General features: G+C 35.6%; 1 protein-coding gene across 4 annotated transcripts in view; it reads right to left on the reverse strand.

Annotated features, from left to right (window-relative positions):
- lrp8 (low density lipoprotein receptor-related protein 8, apolipoprotein e receptor) overlaps nucleotides 1-15,815 on the reverse strand; it is a 367,439-nt gene that overhangs the window by 49,507 nt on the left and 302,117 nt on the right. For all 4 annotated transcript variants that reach the window (XM_030132189.1, XM_030132188.1, XM_030132187.1 and 1 more), the window contains exon 10: nucleotides 7,217-7,388. In XM_030132189.1, the coding sequence (XP_029988049.1) occupies nucleotides 7,217-7,388 (172 nt within the window). The remainder of the gene's footprint in view (nucleotides 1-7,216; nucleotides 7,389-15,815) is intronic.

The raw sequence follows: 15,815 nt of genomic DNA on the forward strand, positions 1-15,815 counted from the left end.
TTGTTGCAATGTCAATACCTTTGTATAATCATTAGACTTAATATCATCAGTTCATTGGACTCATTTCCAAGCTGATTTAGAGTAAAATCTTTTGCAATATAAACTGCTTTATAAAATTATTCAACTTAATATATTGTAGCTCTACAAAAATACAAACACAAAAAGAAATTTTATGAAGATTAATGAACCACTAAACAAATATCAAACAAAATTCCTTGAAACAGCCTTTGCAGTGGCTAGAAAAATCATTGCTGTTACATGGAAGTCTGATTCTCCCATTCCTTTAACCAAATGGTACACAGAGATGAACAGTTGTGTCCCTTTAGAAAAAATAACATATAGCCTAAGAAAGTCATATAAAACTTTTGTCAGAATTTGGCAACCTTACTTAGACTATGTAGGTGCAATTGTAATTTAACTGGTCTTATTGTGTCATGCCATGTGTCCTTTAGAACAAAAAGTAAGAGCAGGAGCTTTTTTTTTTTTTTTTTCTCAAGTGAGCAGGGGAGGGGCCGTATTTGTCACATTTGTTTGTTCCATTGTTCTATTTCTTCATTTGTAAAATGAAAATTCGAAAACCAAAATAAAACATAAAAAAAATACAAACACAAAAAGGCCAATAAACATTGCCATACACACATTAAGTCAAAATCAACACTAATACCACAACCCCGCTGAACCCCTGCACATAAAAATAACTCATTTTCCACAACATGACCAATACCCACAATGCAATGAGGAGATAAAAAAAAAAGTATGGTCATGACTAAAACTTAGTGATTTAAATCCATTCAACTTAAACTTTTTCGTACTTTCGACTATGTCTACAAATTAGTAGAATATACTTTATAACATTTCATAGTAATGGAATAAAACTTAAATCATTGTAATTAAAGCATTTTAGTAAATACAAAGTCTGGGCTTACAGTGTAATAGAAACTAAAATAGAATAATTCTTTGTGCATCTTGTAGCAGAAAAAAAAATCAGATGCTTCTCAGCTTCTACCACAGACTTGAGGCAAAAGTGCAAACAGATAATAATAGTAATAAACAAAACCTAAATTGAGGGTTCTGTGTTGTTTTTGACTATGTTTTCAGAAACTTTAAAAATCAGAAATGAGAAGAATGAAAAAAAAAAAAAAAAAAAATCCAAATCCACAAAGGAAAAGGCATCAGAAACATCAGAAGGACTTCATTTTCCTACCTGTCTTTGTGAATACTTTCCAGAGTTTCTATCAGCGTTAAAGTGCACTGTTATTACTGGAATAAACACTCCTATTGGTGATGCTGAAACATTCACAGTAGGCAGAAGCAGCTCTTTTTATGGCCATTTTCTTATGCTTGTTATTGATATCTTTATTTATAGGGATAGTGACACATAAAATCCAAAATCATGTACTTCGTAAATGTTGTGCTCATACAACCGACAATATTTCAGTAGATTTACCGACATTTTCACTTGTTGCTTGCCATTTAGGGTGACTGTGTGTCTATTTGCTTCTTCTGAGTGAGGAGTTCATTTGTCCTTTCTCGGTCACAGGCCCTTTAAGCGTTTCACTGTGTTTGTGTGGAGCTGTGGGTCTTTTTTTTTTTTTGCGTGTACCAACGTGTGTATGCAGATGAGTAATGGTGGTGATTATTGAAGCAGTGAAATTAGAGAGCATATGGCTTAGGGGAGATGATAGAAAGCCCCTCCCACTACCTGACAACCATAAGGTTAACACACTCATACACATGCACACAGTCACACACACACACAAAGCACAATGATGTCTCAACAGTAGGTGTAATCGACGGTGTACGAGTGTGTGGGCATGTGTGTGTCAAGGACAAACTGCTCCACCTTTTTACTATCAAACTGATGACACACTGACACACACACACACACACACACACACACACAAAAACATCCCCCAGGTGTGGCTGTTTCACTACCAGAAGGTGTGACAGGTTGAAGCTGATAAGATAGATGGCCAAAGGAGAAACTGAATGACAGAATATAGGAGCTGCACGAGAAGGTGAGAACGTTGTCAGTCCTTCAAAAGTCCTGATGCGTACAAAGGCTCCATTAACCTTGACAAACTTTCTTTATATAACTAACATTATACAAATACTTATCTTCCCCTGTATTGATATTCTTACAAAAATAAATATGACTCAGCTATAGCTTAGTTCGTTTATTCATTCATTCATTCATTCATTCATTCATTCAAAAGAGCAATTCAGATCATTCATAATGTTGGCTACCAGGAACACACAAACTCGTTATTCTTACAGTCAAAATTACTCAAGTTCACAGACATTGTGGACTATCAAACAGCTCAAATAATGAACAAAGCTAAAAATAATCTTTTACCAACAAATATACAGAAATTATTCAGTATTCATGAGGGGGGTTATGATTTAAGGGGGAAAATTAACTTTAAAATTCCCTTAATACGCACGACTAGGAAGGGTTTTTGTGTTTCTGTCAGCGGGGTGAGACTGTGGAACAGATTTAATATAGAGTTAAAGCAATGTCCAAGTATGAAAGAATTTAAAAAGAGGTACAAAGACACAATTTTTCAGAGGTACAGGGATGAGGGAGGGCTTGGGGATCACTGGGTGATATAAAGATGTACAAGTATGTGGTAAGTGTGTGTAAATGTATGTATAGGTGTGTATGTGTGTGTGTATATATGTAGGTGTATATGTGTGTATAGATCTGTGTATGAATATGTATTGACATATATGTGTCATTGTATTATGTGTTTACATAGATCATATCATATTTGTTAATAATAATATAAAGCCAGAAACCTAATTATTTACTAGTAAGTATCAGTCATATTATGGCATAGTGTATAGATATGATTAGACGAGGAAGGTTATTATTGTTATTAATTATATAAGGAGAAGGGGTGGGAGTTTATAAGTTGTACTTCTTCTCACTCCTCTTCGAATATGTATTATATGTCTTATGTTTAAGTGTTTTGTTTATTTATTTTCTTCTGTTTGACATTCATGTTCGAAATAAATACATCAATCAATCAATCAATCAATCAATTCATTTATATATTAAAAGATCCAAGTATAAGAACATTACATTTTGCATTTACATTATGTGAAAAAGGACACCCTGGGAAGCTGATGAGCTTTTGAGAGGGGCCCAGACACCAAGGTTATAATCGTTAACGAAAACTAACGAAGTGACGAAAACTAGAATTGTAAAAACATTTTCGTTAACTGAAATAAATAAAAACTATAATTAAAAGGAAAAAAGATAACTAACTCAAACTGTATTGTGCGCTTATAAAACTAACTAAAACATATAAAATTATGGATAAAATTCCCTTCGTTTTCATCTTTGTCAATGTCGGATTGCTATGAAATCGATTTATTTCCCTTGAATAATTTTAGCAGCTGGCACGATATGATATTTAATGGTGATTTAATATGATATTTAATGGTCCGTCACTTCTCGTCACTTATGGTTTAGAGTCGTCTTCTGGTCCCCACTCTACCTGGAAACATAGAGACTAAAGTTGGGAGAGAGCAGCAGAGTCCTGTCTGGGATTTATTTGAATACCACGGAGAAGAAGAGAAAAGATATGAAAAAATAAAACTAAATTAAAACTAAGCATTTAGAAAAAAATGAAAACTAATAAAAACTAGCGAACCTGCTCTAAAAACAAATTAAAACTGAATTAGAGAAAAAAAAGTCAAAACTAATAAAACTAACCTATAATGAAAAATCCAAAACTATTATAACTTTGCCAGACACAAAGAATAAATACCACATGTAACAATAACGCAACACATTTTACAGAAAGACAAACCCAAAAATACCCCCCCCTTTTCAAGCATCCACTGTCTCACACCGTACAGGTTTACATAATAAGTACATTGATCCACAGTCTCACTCACACACACTCACATACACAAAATAAAATAATGCTAATATTAATAATAATAATGTTAATTCCCCTAACCTAAAACTAATCTAGGCCCTACTCCTAATAATTGATAAAAATGAGCAAATGTACTTTCAAAAAGAAGCAGATATGAGACATTCAGTGAGCCATTACTGAAGCAAGAGGTCATCTCACTTATAGTCATGTTTTACATCATGTTTACAGTATTGAACAGGAAGTTTTTTAGAGTAAGTTCTATAGCAAGATTTTTAGGGTATATACTAACCTTAATGTCAACCTGGATACTAACCTGCCTGTTTTTTTCTGTCTGTTTTTGTTCTTCTTGTGCTGTATGTAAAGCTGCTTTATGTTTGCTTAATGTATGTAAATAGGTATGTCTGTTTCTAACGTTGTCATACGTCTATACCTTCATACTTTCATGCCTCCAGTGCATTGGAATGAGCGTTTCTCAATCAATCCATCAGAGGCTCTTAATTAACATACTAGCCGAATACCAGGAAGAAGAGTAACGTTTTTTGAGAAGAAGTTAAAAAGTCAACAACAAGAGGTTTTACTAATATCGATATCGCATTGATACATATGTATATATTTATATTGTCTTTCTTTTTTAATGAATTCTGAATGTGTATGGACTATGGAAGTCTTGTAACTTTTATAATGTTTATGTACAGTATTTCTAAGGTGGAGGTTTTAAAACAAGCCATTTTAGGCTATTTGCCTATCCCTGCACCTTTACCGTTTTATTTTGACTTTGAAAGTTATGTACTGTATGTGCAAAAAAAATCAATAAATCAATATTGAGAAGGGGTAGTTGTCATAAATATGTTGTTCGTTTTTCACTAACTCACAGTCACGCTCTGCAAAGTTCCTCTGCAAACTTCATTCATTCATTATCTGAACCTGCTTTATCCTCACTAGGGTCATGGGGGTCGCTTGGAGCCTATCCCAGCTACATAGGGGCGAAGGCGGGGTACAACCTGGACAAGTCGCCAGTTCATCACAGTGCTGAAGATATAGAGACAAACAATCACTCTCACAATCACACCTATGGGCAATTTAGATTAACCAATTAACCTATCAGTGCATGTCTTTGGATGGTGGGAGGAAGCCGGAGTACCCGGAGAGAACCCACGCAGACACAGGGAGAACATGCAAACTCCACACAGAAAGGTCCCACCCCCTGTCGACTGGTGTTGGAATGGAACCCAGGACCTTCTTGCTGTGAGGCACGAGTGCTAACCACTGCACCACCGTGTCGCCCCTCTGCAAAGTTATTTATGGAAATTATTCTCTTCAAATTTCAACACTGCCTCCACAGTTCCTGGTAGTACTGCTCCATATTCTCTGTCTGGGTACGCATCCACAGACTCCCAGAAAATGGACAGAATGACGCACGGAATGCATGCAAAGGACGGACAGACCGCTCTGTTCGTATTTATCTACGTAGATCATAAATGAATCCTTAGCACACGATTAGATTTTAATGACCGTGTCACTAAATGCACAGTCATTGACATATTTACACAATGAAAACTTGTCTTCCAGTCAATGCCTACTGAATATCTTTGAAGTATTTCCGACATCAGGCACACCTTTTGTACACACTTTATGACTGCACTCCCAATGAGTCAGTGACCACCTTCTGGCTACAACCAACCAGTTGTGAAAGCTGTGTGTAGCAAAGTTATAATAGTTTTGGATTTTTCATTATAGTTTAGTTTTATTTAGTTTTGACTTTTTTTTCTCTAATTCAGTTAGTTTTAATTTGTTTTTAGAGCAGGTTTGCTAGTTTTTATTAGCTTTTGTTATTTTATAAATGCTTAGTTTTAGTTTCTTTATATCTTTTATCTTCTTCACTGTCGAATTCAAATAAATTCCAGACAGGACTCTTCTGTTTTCTCCCAACTTTAGTCTCCATGTTCCCAGGTAGAGTGAGGACGAAAAGCTGACTCTAAATGACAAGTGACGAGAAGTGACGGACCGTTAAATATCATATGGTGCCAGCAGCTAAAATTGCTTGAGGGAAATAAATTGATTTCATATCAATCCGATATTGACGAAAACAAAGGGGATTTTATCCATAATTTTTTAATACATTTTAGTTAGTTTTGTAAGCACACAATACAGTTTCAGTTAGTTATCGTTTTTTTCTTTTAATTAGAGTTTTTATTTATTTCAGTTAACAAAACTGTTTTTTCAATTCTAGTTTTTGTCATTTCATTAGTTTTCGTTAACGATAATAACCTTGGTGTGTAGTGAATAGTCATTTTAAGTTTTTCACATACAAATCATGTAACTAACATGTAACAACATAGTGTTAAAAATCACTTTCTTTCCACTATTTGCATCCAGTTTTGGTAATAGTAGTAGTTTATTTGGTCGTTAATTACTTTAAACAACAAACAAAAACAACATATCCATTGTTCCATATACAATGCGACCGAAGGGGTTTAGGCTGAAGTTAAGACTTATTTTGTCTAACCTTATTTACAATTAACACAATCTTTCCATATGAAAACAAACAAATAAACAAAAAAAAAAATTCAATGTAATTATTGCTAATGTTATGACCCTGGGTCATAATTTGTCTATTTATATGTATATGCATGTGTTTTCTGTTTAGTGTGTGTGTTCTCCCCCGTCCTGTAGATGTGCTGTGCCCCTTTTGTGTCTGTTTGTTGCAGGAACTGGACTGGTGGAACAGGATTACCCGGCCCCTTTAAAAATGGCCCTGGAGCTTCCATCCATGCTCGCTCTTGCTTCCTGCCAGCTCTCAACCCTGTGTTTGTGTGTGTGACCGTCAGTCTTCGTGTGCTCCTGCAAAATTCGATTGTTTATCATTGTAAATAGTTTTTGAAAATTGAACCTTTGTCAGGTAGGGGAGGTCGGCTCTTTTTTGTTTCACCTTTTCTCCTGTTTATGGTTAGGAAGTTTAGGCAAGTTTGCTGAATTTTATTTCGTGCATTTATTTTGAGTAGGTAATTTAGTTTAAACTGTAGAGAAGATATTTTGTTTGTTGTTTTAGCCGCTCCCTCCCCTAACCCTTCCTTAGTTGTTTAGAAAAAAATAATCGTAATAAACATTGTAAACCTTAGTTTTCGACTGACGTGTGTGCTTGGGAGCTGGGAGGGGACAAAATTGAGCACATTATGTTCGCCCTGGTAAACCCCTAGGCCGGGGCGTAACACTAAATATACTACAGAAGAGAATATATATTTAATATAATTCAGGCACATCATGTCCTTATCTCAGTTACCAATACTCCAGTTCACGCTATTGAAACAACTACACATTTTGCTTACCTGTATATTTTACGGTGATATAGGTCACACCAGAACATCTTGTTGGTAGAGACATCTACATCCAGAGCCACAGCGTTCTTCAGAGTGGGAACCACCTGTGAATATTCACTCTTCAGCAGGTCAATGCGACGGATCTCATGGCGGTTGGTGAACATCAGATATGGACTCTTTCCTAAAGGGGAGACGGGTCAAATTAATTTGTGTGTCCTTCTCTGGAACATTGTCTATCATTTATCATAAGGTGGGTGGAAACCCTTGACAGTCATTGACCTAGAATACCACTGTCCTAATATACAGCATTTAGCATTCCCCTAGAGCCTCTGTATAGACATGTACAATAACTAATACTGTCAATCATATACTGCACTGTGTGCTATTAATACACATGAGACATAAATGCTGACCCTTGCATTGACATACATTTTTACCAAACAGCCCAAACCTGCATCTGAAATGAAAACTTGCAAATCAGCATCTCTGAACACTGTTCCTGAGTCTGAGACAGATAAGGTCACACTGGTCGAATACAGGTGCTGCTAAACAACTGCCAGAGGTGGAATATGATGAAGTACAGGGTGGGGAAGCAAAATTTACAATGAACATTTAGTTGTTTTTTTTTCAGCAGGCACTACGTCAATTGTTTTGAAACCAAACATATATTGATGTCATAATCATACCTAACACTATTATCCATACCTTTTCAGAAACTTTTGCCCATATGAGTAATCAGGAAAGCAAACGTCAAAGACTGTGTGATTTGCTGAATGCACTCGTCACACCAAAGGAGATTTCAAAAATAGTTGGAGTGTCCATAAAGACTGTTTATAATGGAAAGAAGAGAATGACTATGAGCAAAACTATTACGAGAAAGTCTGGAAGATACTATTAAAGAAGAATGGGAGAAGTTGTCACCCGAATATTTGAGGAACACTTGCGCAAGTTTCAGGAAGCGTGTGAAGGCAGTTATTGAGAAAGGAGGACACATAGAATAAAAACATTTTCTATTATGTACATTTTCTTGTGGCAAATAAATTCTCATGACTTTCAATAAACTAATTGGTCATACACTGTCTTTCAATCCCTGCCTCACAATATTGTAAATTTTGCTTCCCCACCCTGTATATAAAGGAGTAATATTTTGCTTTTTTAAAATGGAATTCTGCATTTTAAAACATTTCCCTGTGGTCTACATAAACTGTAAATGCTCTGCTTGGGTCTGAATTCTTCATTAATTCAACTTCACAGGTCCATCTTCAACCCTATTTCTGAGTAATGACACCAGAAAGGTCATTTTGAGCGCTGGCCCTTTAAATGCAAATGAGCCACTTCACACCCCACCCCTCCAGGTTGTTGATCGTACTGCTCTGTCCCGTTCAACCAACAATTTAACATTTTAGGTAATCAGCTTGAAGTTTGGACATACTTTCAGTATGGACTACAATCGCTGCTGCTGACAAACAATTATGGCGTACTCGGAGAAATGTTCGTCTGAAGTCTTGACCTTATACAGAAACAATTATTAGACCACCCTTGTTTTCTTCAATTTCTTGTTCATTTTAAAGCCTGGTACAACTCAAGGTACATTTGTTTGGACAAATATAATGATAACAACAAAAATAGCTCATAAGAGTTTAATTTAGGAGCTGATATCTAGTAATTTTCCATGTTTTCTTGATAATAACCAAAATCACTTCAGTTCTTACATCAATATCTGTGGCATTGTACTGCCAAAAACAGTGCTTTTAGGCATTCCATGTTTTCTTTTCTGTCTGTTTTAGTCACATGATACACACAGGAGTTAGTACTTGATTGCATAACCATTGTTTTTGATGACTTTTGATGGTCTAATAATTTTTTCCACAACTGTATGTGCAAATGTCATGACAAAACTAGTTATAGATGTAACCAATTAAGCGGGAATTAAAAAGGGTTGTAGAATTTCCACTTGATTTTTTGCCAAAATTAATATAAAGATAGCTTTGCAGCACCTGAAAGGTTAAAATTCAAACTTTATGAGCTGTTAGTGTTCCCAAACACACAAATAAATGTACCAAAGACAAATAAACGTGGGTTTAGCAAAATATAACCCCTTTAATACTTTATACTTCCATTTTATGCAACTTTATACTTCCTGTCCACTGTATCCCAAAGACAAATACTGTACTTCATACTTTACTGCAGGGATTTTTTCCCCTCAACTTTTTAAAAACCCTTCAGTGGAAAATGTACTGACACAAAGAAGAAAATAGGTGCATTTTCTGAACTCATAAGAAGTTTACTTTTACAGAGATATGGTTCTCACAGGACCTAGATACAACAAATATATGATAATCTAATAGAAAATGATGCATTGCTATAGATAAAACCCAAGGCTATTTAAAGTAGTTCAAATAAGCTCAACCTTATACACCCCAGCACTGAAATGGAACATACACAATAATGCAATAGTAATATACAGCAGCTTTTCATGCCTTAAATACATTTTGCTGATAATATCTACATACTTTTTTAAAGCTTTTGAATGGACAACTTTAGTAGTACAGTGTGGTATTACTACTTTTACATAAGTATAGGATCTGACTATTTCCTCCACTGGTATTAACACTGGTTGAACTTTCACTACAACAAAATTTATTGACTTCATATAAACAAATACAATGCAGCACCATGATTAAACTACACACAGCGTTGTTGACAGAGATACCAAGTGTTGATATGTGAAGTTTTGTTTTGCATTTGGTAGTGATGTTGGATACCATGGATTTCCTTTTTGATCTAATACAGAGTGAAATTCAGGTCAGTATCAGTGATAACAATCCGATGCTGATACTTTGTACAAATACACTTAATGCTTGGTAAAAAAAAAAAAAAAGTGTATTTCAAATCATAACTTCAGAAAGAATACAAGGCTTTAGAGTAATTATTGCTAAGAACTATTATAAAAATGAAATCTTGCATATTAATTCACATTTTATGAATGTGTTAACATGAAACACTTCAACAAAAGCATCAAACATCAACACTTTTCCTCATTTACAAGTTTTTGTTAAGGAACAATAGCATATTTACCGTTTTCCCCTTTAGTCTGTTTTGTTTTTTGCTCAGTTCAAACTGAGTCAGAGTTCTGAGAGGAGTGACACAGTACAGGATTACCCAGCCAGAAGAAGAAGTAGTTCCCACCAACTGTGTATCATTTGGTCAAGATCCCAATAGGTGAGCTACTTCTTACTGTGTTTCTGATATACATTACTTCAAATGACCAAAGTATCAAAAGTATCAATATTTTGATTTGTGAACTGATTCTAGAGTGTAAAGATCTGGTATTGGAGATATCAATATTTCAGTATCGATCTGCACATCACTAGCATTTGGACTATTTGGGTCCTTAAAAAATAATATATTTATAATTTATAATGAAGATAAATAAATCATCTATTTTGTGAATAAACTTTGTAAAGGAAAACATATTTTCAAGGCATGCTGGTGTTTAGATGCAGTATATGGTATAAGCTGTTAACTAATATCTTAACAGGTCAAATACAGAGAAGCTTAAAGATCAAATCACACTCAGCTTTTTAAGCTTCAGTGTTTAATGTGGTGTAAAGACTATACTTCACACATTTTGTCCTATTTTAATTCCTTCAACATGTCAAAAGTATGACTCAGGTTGGAGTACAGTGTATGCTGTTGAACTAGCAACCTCAGGCGTATTGTTTCAGCTGAAGGTGAGCATGACTGAAGCACTTAAGTAATTCTAATTTAGACAAGGTCGGCTCAGTCTTTAGCAGTGGCTCCCAACCTTTTTTGGCTCGTGACCCCATTTTAGCATCACAAAGTTCTGGGTTCCCAAAATCCACTGCATGAGGGCAACAAAGCAATGTAAATTTCCAATTTTATAGTGCAGCTGAGGCAGAAAAATCAATAATGACCATTAATATAGTGCAGTGGTTCCCAACCTTTTTTGGCTCGTGACCCCATTTTAACATCACAAATTTCCGGTGACCCCAGACATTCAAAACAGAGACATTTTTTTGCTAAAATTAATTTGTTTATGATCATGTAATAGTTTGCTTTACTATTAGATGACATTTAGTCTATATAATGTATATTATTATGGACGGAGGCAGAAAAGCCAGGTGTAGATTATTGCACAGAGTGAGAATTTTATTTTCCTTGGTCAGGATATGTACAGCCAGTCCAACTTGGATTTACAAACAGACAATAACTCAAACTATGAACTATGAAAGAGCTGCAGCATCTTAAACCAACCACAATCAACATTCGACAGATAAACAGAACCACAGTGCTTCAGTTTCAGCCTCATAGTTTGTCATGTCTTTTATGTATTGGGATTGTCTCTCTCAACTCACCATATATTTTTTATTAGTAATTTATTTTTTTAAAATTTTTATCTAGAACTAGAAATTTCAGGCGACCCCATTTGAATTCCATGCGACCCCACGTGGGGTCCCTACCCCAAGGTTGAAAAACACTGGTCTTTAGTATAGAAACACACAAATGATATGCACCCATGCAAGGAAAGTGCTGAAAAAGTCTGATATGTGCTTGAAGGCAACATGTATCGAGCATTTTGAACTCAAAGTCATTTACTCAACTTCTAAACCGTTACAACTATTCATATGTGGATTTTACTTTAATTTGGGAAATAATCTGCCTGTTCTCTCCCTCAAACACATCTACACCTACTTCCTTCATTTTATTTTCTCCTTACCATCCACTGTACAGTAAAGCAAAACGCTGCGTAAAGTGTTTAAAGACGAGGCAAACTCCACCACATACACACCCGTCGACTCCCACACAGAGCCGACCATGCCTCAGTAGGTTTCCACAGCTCAGGTTTACCACGGACTACTGCACAGGGAAAAATATTACATTTTCACAACTGTTTGGGTCCAATCATTTTCCTCTGACTACTACGCTGTAACCATCAATTTCACCTACTGCGAGAGAGAGAGAAACAGGGAGAGATGAACCAGAGGGAAACATGTGTGATGTGATGGATAGAGGAAGAGAGGCAGAGAAATGAAGAGTAAGAGGGTGTAATTAGGGGAGGAAGATGGAAGAAAAAAAGACATCGACAGATAAAGTGACAGCGGGGGAAGACGGTCACATGGTGAGGAAAGACACAATGAGAAAAAGTTATGTATAATAAAGACAGAGGTAGATCCATTGTCCCTTTCATCAATTCCCCCGACTCACTTTTTCAAGACAAAATCTCTTACCCCTCACTGTGTTGTGACAGAATATGGCTTCTCTAAGGTGGGGAAAAAAAAAAAAAAGCAGAGTCACTGTTTTCTTCAGGCCATGAGACTAGAGATGTCATGAAAAAGCGCAATAGTATCTTTCCTGAAAAAAATCCTACCACAGCGACAGTCAGCTTCCCTAACAAGAAATGCGGCCCCTAGATATATTTTAATCTGTGCTGCCAGTTCAGTGCTGCTTTTCCCCCTTAGCCAATTAAGATAATGCACTGAAAAGATAAATATGAGCTGGGGAAATGCTGTCAGGCAGTCAGGGGCATTGATTTGATTCACACCAAAGCAGCAGATGTTTATATTGTAGAGATAAGCGAAGGAAGTGGAAAAAAAATCGGACACAAAGACAGTCACAAAGGTCAAAAAATGAAGATATGACATTGTAGGATCAGTTAACTGCAGCCAGAATGGACGGACACACACTGGGTGAGGTCATTAGGATGATGTTACGTCTGAAAATAGACATATATGTCTAGAACGGCCAAGCTTGTTATAAATACAGACAATACTATTATAAGTAGAAAGGAATGAACTTTCTGTCAGCTGTAGGAGGTCATGCCAAATGTGTGCCTGCATCTGTCATGAAAAAGCAAGTTATATAACACTTCATTAGTCCTTGGTGGAGGGTATAATTCTCATGAGAAATAGCTGCAACTTACTTCTCCTTCAACCTATAAAAACATGTATTTTTGTGCAACTTCATTTTAAAGTTGCGACCTTTATAAAGCTTCATAGGTCACGGCAATATTAAAAGAAGGATTATTGTGAGGAACTACAGTATATGGGAGCAAATAAATGGGTATTCAGAAATAACACAAGTTCCTGCAGGCAGACAGAACAAAATGTTATGGGTTTGTCCACTGAAAAGCTAAAACTGCAAGAAAGACTTCCCAGATGAGATCTGGCAGTATTAAACAACATCCTGGGTCCCATGGCAAAAGCTTTTGACATCAGAGAAAATCTGACCACTGCTGTAAACCGTTTTTTGAAAAGTGCGTGCTCAAACTGTCAAGTGCATGGCGCAAACTGATCTTGGCAACGGGGCTAAGACAAAAGAACACAGACCAAGAGAACAAAAGAAGAACAGAAAGTACACAAACACAAGTAATGTTCCACCAACTTCACAGTCACATGTACTGTCATATCTGTGTTCTACATATTTATTAACTACCTCAGAGCTTCAGTACGAGATGTCATTGTTGCGCCGCATTATGTAATAAATTCCCATTATGTAATAAAAGTTCAAAATGTAATAAGAATGTCACATCATCTTGTAATAAAGCCGCATTATGTAATAAACTGACACATTTTGTAATAAACTACCTCAGTGCATTATGTAGTAAATTTTTGTAGTAAGTTATTACAATTTGAGAAGTTTATTACAAAATGCACTTGACACATTTTTATTTTCAGGAAAATGTAATCTGCTAAATTAACCTTTAAACTGTGTGGTTAAAGTTCTGATTACATTACCTGTAGCTCCTGTGACTAGTTTCTTCTAAATTCCTCTGAAATTATATTAATTTGGATTGTTATTACATAATGAACCATGTTATTACAGCTTTTGAATAAAAATGTGTCAAGTGCATTTTGTAATAAATTTCTCAAATTGTAATAACTTACTACATAATGTGAAAAAATTTACTACATAATGCGTTGACGTAGTTTATTACAAAATGCGTCAGTTTATTACATAATGTGGCTTTATTACAAGATGATGTGAAATTCTTATTACATTTTGAACTTTTATTACATAATGGGAATTTAATACATAATACGGCTCAACAGTCATCGGTCAAAAATTCAATACCTATTCTTTTATTGACTAATTTTCTGAAATGTTTTGTCCTTTGTGAGGGTTGCGAGAAGAGTTTCAGAAAACCCTTAAAGTTACCCCTTAAGTAATTACAACAGATTTTAGGGCATTGTTGTTGCACTTTAAATTTGAAGGGAGGACTTTGTCTATGAGTTTTAAGAAACACAGGAAGAGCTTTGTTACAAACTTACAAGGCTTGGACCCAAATGCACGAGACAGAGATAAAAATAAACTTAGTTTGAGTATTTATTTACTCAAAATATAAAAGCAACAAAGATATCTTCACAACTGTGGAATCAAAAAATAAACACAAAAATCTTCTCAATCGAGGTATCAAAAAATTTAACAAAAAGATCTTCACAAATGTGGTATCAAGGCTTGGACCCAAATGCATGAGACAGAGATAAAAATGAACTTAGTTTGAGTATTTATTTACTCAAAATATAAAAGCAACAAAGATATCTTCACAACTTGTGGAATCAAAAAATTAACACAAAAATCTTCTGTCAACATATCAAAAAATGTAACAAAAAGATCTTCACAAACATAGTACCAAAAAACTTACAAAGTGTAACAAAGCAGCACAGAGGATCAGGAGAAGATCGAAGGAGATTTTGTGTTGACATGGCATGACAGACGCACAGACAACAGACACGAGGAGAGGAGGGTATATAAAGGGTAGAGAGGTAATGAGCCCCAGGTGAAGACAATCAGGGAATCAGTGAGGACGCAGACGAGACAGACACAGTGCACACAAACGAACAAAACCCCTCACCAAAATAAAACAGGAAATGAACAAAACCAACTAACAAATTACTAGCACTGCTGAGGACGGTGCGTCACAAGCTTTTACTTTGAAATAGCAGAAGTTTCAGCACAAGCACATGAACAACAGCTTGAAAATGACAAACATGTAAGGGATTGTTAGGCCTACAGGTTTGACTAACGGTGTCACATTAATAAAAATAAAAATAAACATAAAAAGGCCAATAAACATAATAAAACAGACACCTAAATAAAAATTAACACAAAACCCGCCTTGAACCCTTGCACATAAAATAGAACACAATGAGTAAAATATCCAGTACCCACAATGCAATGCAGCAAATATGCTACAGTGTCATTGCATGAGTCCTGTGCACATGTTTTTTTTAAATGTTTCAGTCACTTTGGGGATAGTAGGGGTCACCAGTCTGTAGTATCATTATTTTGGGGGTCATGAGTTTAAAAGTTTGGGAACCCCTGCTTTAGAGGGTTGTGGGGGTGCCAGAGCCCATCCCAGCTACCAATGGGCAAAGGTGGGGTACACCCTCGATGCTTCACCAGTTCATCGCAGGGATGAAATTCAGCGGTGGACAAAATTATTAGAACATCAAACAGATCTGAAAATATTGACTTTTTTTTTCGTACTCAGGGAAATGTTTGTCAGAAGTCTTGACCTTATATGTGCAAATGTCGTGATGTAACTAGTTATAGACATAACAAATTAAGCAGGAATTAAAACAGG

This window comes from Sphaeramia orbicularis, chromosome 4, assembly GCF_902148855.1.
Source record: "Sphaeramia orbicularis chromosome 4, fSphaOr1.1, whole genome shotgun sequence".
Lineage (NCBI taxonomy): Eukaryota > Metazoa > Chordata > Actinopteri > Kurtiformes > Apogonidae > Sphaeramia > Sphaeramia orbicularis.